This window comes from Elephantulus edwardii, unplaced genomic scaffold, assembly GCF_000299155.1.
Source record: "Elephantulus edwardii isolate Elephantulus edwardi_28Jun2011 unplaced genomic scaffold, EleEdw1.0 scaffold00132, whole genome shotgun sequence".
NCBI classification, from domain to species: Eukaryota; Metazoa; Chordata; class Mammalia; order Macroscelidea; family Macroscelididae; genus Elephantulus; species Elephantulus edwardii.
Genome location: NW_006399882.1, coordinates 9,134,632 through 9,139,640, shown reverse-complemented (window position 1 = coordinate 9,139,640; position 5,009 = coordinate 9,134,632). Strand labels below are relative to the sequence as shown.

General features: G+C 51.8%; 1 protein-coding gene across 1 annotated transcript in view; it reads right to left on the bottom strand.

Moving 5' to 3' along the window:
* CCNF (cyclin F) overlaps positions 1 to 5,009 on the bottom strand; it is a 30,554-nt gene continuing 25,545 nt past the window's right edge. Inside the window, exons 14-17 of the mRNA XM_006893886.1 lie at positions 3,391 to 3,490; positions 3,188 to 3,315; positions 1,684 to 1,853; positions 1 to 467 (exon numbers count right to left, since the gene is read on the bottom strand). Coding sequence (XP_006893948.1) covers positions 1 to 467; positions 1,684 to 1,853; positions 3,188 to 3,315; positions 3,391 to 3,490 — 865 coding nt within the window. The remainder of the gene's footprint in view (positions 468 to 1,683; positions 1,854 to 3,187; positions 3,316 to 3,390; positions 3,491 to 5,009) is intronic.

Sequence of the window (5,009 nt, the reverse complement as noted above, 5' to 3'; positions counted from 1 at the left end):
TCACAGCGCCAGGAAGGCCAGGGCCCCAGCCCCGCTGTTGTGCTCGTCCGTGTGCTTCCGCTTGGCCTGTCGGTGGGGCCAACTGTTCTCTGGGGGCACTGGGGTGCAGCCCTGTAAACATGACTCCGTTGTTTGATGGCGGTTTGGCTTCCAGTCACTGCCTGGGCATGGTGCTGAGGTAGGTCGCAGTGGGCCACCAGTCCCACCTGAGCTGGTGGGACTGGTACTGCTGTTTATGGAGGAGTAGCCAGTGGTGGTAGTGTCCCTGGCTGGCCCCTGCTTGCTGTAGGCAGGGGGCTCAGGGCCTGGCATCTGTGGGGTCTGGGAGCTAGGCAAGGCTGTGAGCAGGTGCTGAGATGTCACCTCCTCTGGGCAGGGCTCCTCCTCGTCACTGGATTCCTGGCAGCAATGCTCCTCTGGGTTCAGGTACACCACGGTAACATTGAGTATGCCGCTGGGGGCTGTCACTGTGGGAGACATTGTGGGGCCAGGTTAAACAGGGTGGCAGCCCCAGGCCAGACCCCAAACCTCTCTGCTGTCAAGTTCATTTTGACTCACAGCAACCCTGCAGCAGGGTAGGACTGCCCCTCTGGGTTTCTGGGGCTGCAATCTTTATGGAAAGGAACGCTGGTGGCACAATGTGTAATATGTTGGGCTGCTAACTGAAAGGTGAGTGGTTCAAATCCAAAGGAGGAAGTTCTTGGGTTTACAGCCTTGGAAATTTGGCAGGTGCTCACTATGACACAGAACTTGATGGCAAGCTCTGTGGTGGTGAATCTGCAGAAGCACCAGTACTCCTGAGATGGGCATGGCGTAGAATGCACCCTGCGCATCAGGGCCACCATCCCTCCGCCTGTACCAGATCTCTGGGTAGGGAATGGAAAGGCTACCTTTAGGTGGCTGCCCTTGTAACTCTTGAGGACATGGGCAGCATGAAGGCGTGTGAATCTCTGGAGCCCATTGTTGAGTGCCGCAGAGCCTTAAAGCACCGCACAAACTTATTGCCTTCCTTCAGCCCTGGCACATAGCGACCTGGGGCACAGGGGGGACCGGCACACAGGGGCTTCCAGGCTGTGATCTCATGAGACTGGCAAGACTTTTCTCTCTGAGTCAATAGTGGACAGGTGAGTGAGCAGAAAATGCTTTAACTACCATGCCACCAGTGACACAAAAGCAAGAGGCAAGAAGAGTAGCCCAAACTGAGGGGTATCCTGTGGGGGTGCTGTCCTAGAGGATGCTAGAGATCAGCCTTGTTGCCAACCCCAAGGGAGTCAGCCCCATGGGCCAGGGCCAGGGCCTCGCTGGACATGTTACACGGATCACGCTCTGTTCCCCACATGTTCTCGCCCATTGTCTTCACAACTCCAGCCGGGTGCCCACTATCTCCCACTTTGTTCAGGTTTCCCATTGGCCTCTGGACCTAGGCTGGGCTGCTGCCCTCTCCTTCTGTGAGGCTGCAGGGGGCACACTCACTCAGGGACTAGGCCAGTCCCTGAATCCACGGGTTACCCTCTGACCCTATGGGTATCAGAACAGAACTCTGCTCCAAAGGCCCCAGTGGCCAGTTTTGGGGAAGATAGGCAGGCCTTTCTTCCATGGTACCTCTGGACAGACCTCTAGTCAGTAACAGAGCAAGCACGTAGAACTGCCTCCTCATCGCCTGCAGCCCACCCCGATACCTACCATCGCCCTCCTTCTCGCCCTCGCTCTCCTGGTCACCCTCGTAGCCAGAGCAGTAGTCCAGGCTCCAGTCTAGGAAGCTGCTCAGCAGTGTCTCCTCCTGGCTGGAGAGCTCAGCCGTGGGGGTGGTCACAAAGCTGCCACGATCCTCCTGCACACTGTTCTCTCGTTTCCTGTGGGGCCGGACAGGGGTAGCCAGGTGAGCAGGGCAGGGGCTGCCTGTAAGTCCACCTGCCCACACACTCCTGGCTGCCCACAGCCAAAGAGGCTGGCAGGGGCAGGACCCTTGAAGGTGAGGCCCAACCCGGGGTTGTGCCCACTCAGGCTCACAGCAACCCTGAAGGACAGATCAGATCTGTCCCACAGGGTTCCCTCAGCTGTCTCAGCAGGAACAGACTGCTACACCTTTCCCTTAAGGACCAGATGGTCAGCAGATGAACGCTTAACCTCTGCACCACCAGAGTTCTAGGAAGCATTATTCAGGCAAAACTGGGCTGGTGTCTCCCCTCGGCCTCCTTCCTCCTCTGGTAAATGAGGGAAAAATGCTGCTGTCCTAGAAGGCGGCCCATCACATAAAACTGTGGGGACTGTGCCTGGCCCTTGGTAGGGCTGCTCACAACTGGCTGTCTTGGGGCCAGGACCCAGCAGGGAAGGCATCATAGCTAGATGAGCTGTCCCTGGCACCAGGTGAATGGAGCCGGCTGCCTTCTGTCCATCATGTCCTATGTTCAGGCTCTTGGGGCTGCACAGTGAGGCCCTAGGCCACAAGAGCACAGGTGCACCCAGAGAAGAATGGTGAGCCCTGCCCAGCCCCCCATTTCCTCATCAGTCAGCCTTCAGGGCTGAGCCTGCCGCGGTTGTTGGAACCAATGAGGCAGGGGCTTGGTCTGCTTCCAGGGATCCCCGGGGTGCAGATCTGCTGCCCAGGCCAGACAGAGGCCCATTACCCTGGGGAGTATGGAATACTGTATTCAGTACAAGAGTACCCTTGGGAGGCAGTGCTATGAAGGACAGAGTGTTTGTGGGTGAAAAGACAGATGGTATTCCAGGAGCAGGGGAAGTGGGGTTAAGGGCACAAGGGCTAAGCGAAGCAGTAGCCCAATAGGGCATGCTGAAAGGAAGCCTGGTGGCCTAGTGGTAAGAAGCTGTACTGTAATCCCAAAGGTGCATGGTTTGGATCCACCAGATACCCCGCTGGATAGGGATGGGCAATATCCTCCTGTGCCAGTAGGATCCAATTTGATGGCAAACAATAACAACAACAATTAACAACAAACAAAAGAGGGTATGCTGGACGATGGCAAGGTGCCATCTAGTAGGGCCATACACCCCCCCGCCCCCTCAGGGCAGCAGTAAAGGAGAAGTGACTGGAGGCTGAGGACACAGGCCGAGGTCCTGTTGTGCAGGTTCCCGTCTATGGGATATGAGTGGACTGTTCCTGTGACACCTCTGAAAACTGTGGTGCCAGTACCTAAAGGCCCCTATTTTGGACTCGGGGTGCACTGACCGTTTGGTCCTCCTTCCTGAGGGAGAGCTGAGGAAGGTGTGGATCTCGCCTGTGCTGAGAAAAGGCGTAGGTTCTGGGTCCTCCTGCTTCACACCCAGCAAAGTGCACAGCTGGCTGTAGCTAATCACCTGAGAAGAGAGTGGGGTCAGTGGGTGCAAAGGGGGGACATGAGGCACAACCCTACCCAGCCTCCCCCCAGGCACCTCATCATGGCTGATGCTCTCGTAGCGCTTGTCCTCGAATCGTTGCTTCACGGCTGTCAGTGAGACCTGCCTGTGGTCTTTGGGGGCGTCATCATGGAAGCTGGGAAAGAGTGGGACAGTGAGCCACAGGGGTACTGCAGGTATGCAGGGCAGCACCCTGACCCAAAAGGTCCATGCTATTAGTCTCAGTTCAGTTCAGGAGTAATGAGAGCGGTAAAAGGGACAACCACTGTGGGAAGAGTTAAAGGCAGAATCGCCACATGTCCCAGCAAGTCCACTCCTGGGCAGATGTTCAGGGGACATGAACACCTGCATCCACACAGAACCATGTATTTGAAGGTTCTGAGCGGCATCTTCATGGCTGCCAAGAGTTAGACACTGACCAGTGTCTTTTAGCCAATGTGTGGTCCTTATATTTTGTGGACTCGTACTCTGGAGTGAAGTTCTCAGTTGGTGCATGGTTACTAATACTGAATACTCTGATGAAAGACTTTGTAGAAGAATCTTGATAAAATGGAAAATGCAAAACAGACGTGCTCTTCTCTTTTTCTGGAGAATTTCAAATTCTCACAGAAACTGATTGGAGCCAGAGAGGTTGGATGAACCCCAACACTACTGATGTGAGATCTTCAGATCTAAGACAAAACTATCCCCTCAAGTCTTCTGTAATCCAAATAATATTTTAGCTTACTTAGTAAAGGGCCAGCGAGTCAACATTTTCACCTTGCAGACCATTCTGTATCTGTTCCAACAACTTGTTTCTTGTTTTTCCTGCTGCAGCATGAAAGCAGTCAGTTATGTAGAAATGAGCAACGGTGACTTTGCCAATAAAACTTTACAAAAACAGGTAAAGGGCCAGATTTGGTCTGCTGAGCCATTACTTAGACTTATCATACACTGAAGTGATCACTGGTCAGGGATACGGTCAAACTTTTCTATTATGCTTTGTTGACTATAGAATTATTACATCATATGCAAATACTACATGCCTTTTATGTTAGTTTGCCAATTACTCCCTTCTGTAGGGAGATTTTTTTTTGTTAAGTACGTTATGCTAAATTTTTTTTACAGCAACATATTCTCAAAATATTTGCTTAGTGCACAGTCAGGAAAATGCTTAATGTTTCCTAGTCAGGGAGTGAGTGGCTTGTGGGTGTTATCTGAGTGAAAGCACAGTGTCTGGGCCGGGAATGCCTCCTTCTTGGATCGCTTTCTTTGAATGCAGCTCACCCAGGGAGAAGATCAATAAATAGCCCTTGTGTGAGAAAGCTGATTCAACCACCATGCTTGAGGACCTGGCCACTGTGGACTCGTGGAACAAACTCAACAATTCTTTTTTTCTCCCACTAAAGAGAAAGTAAAACTATTTCTAATTGCTGATAATATGATTCTATATATAGAAAATCCCAAAGACTCGGTAAGAAAATTACTAGCAGATTGACCCATTCGATTCCTTTACACTAGCAAAGAGAACTCTTAAAAGGAAATAAGGAAAATGTGCCATTTATCATAGCCACAGCATGAAATACTTAGGAAGGAATAAGAAATAGAACCAGATATAAAATATATAATATAGAGAATTAGAAACATACATAATGTATGTAATTATAAATACAAAT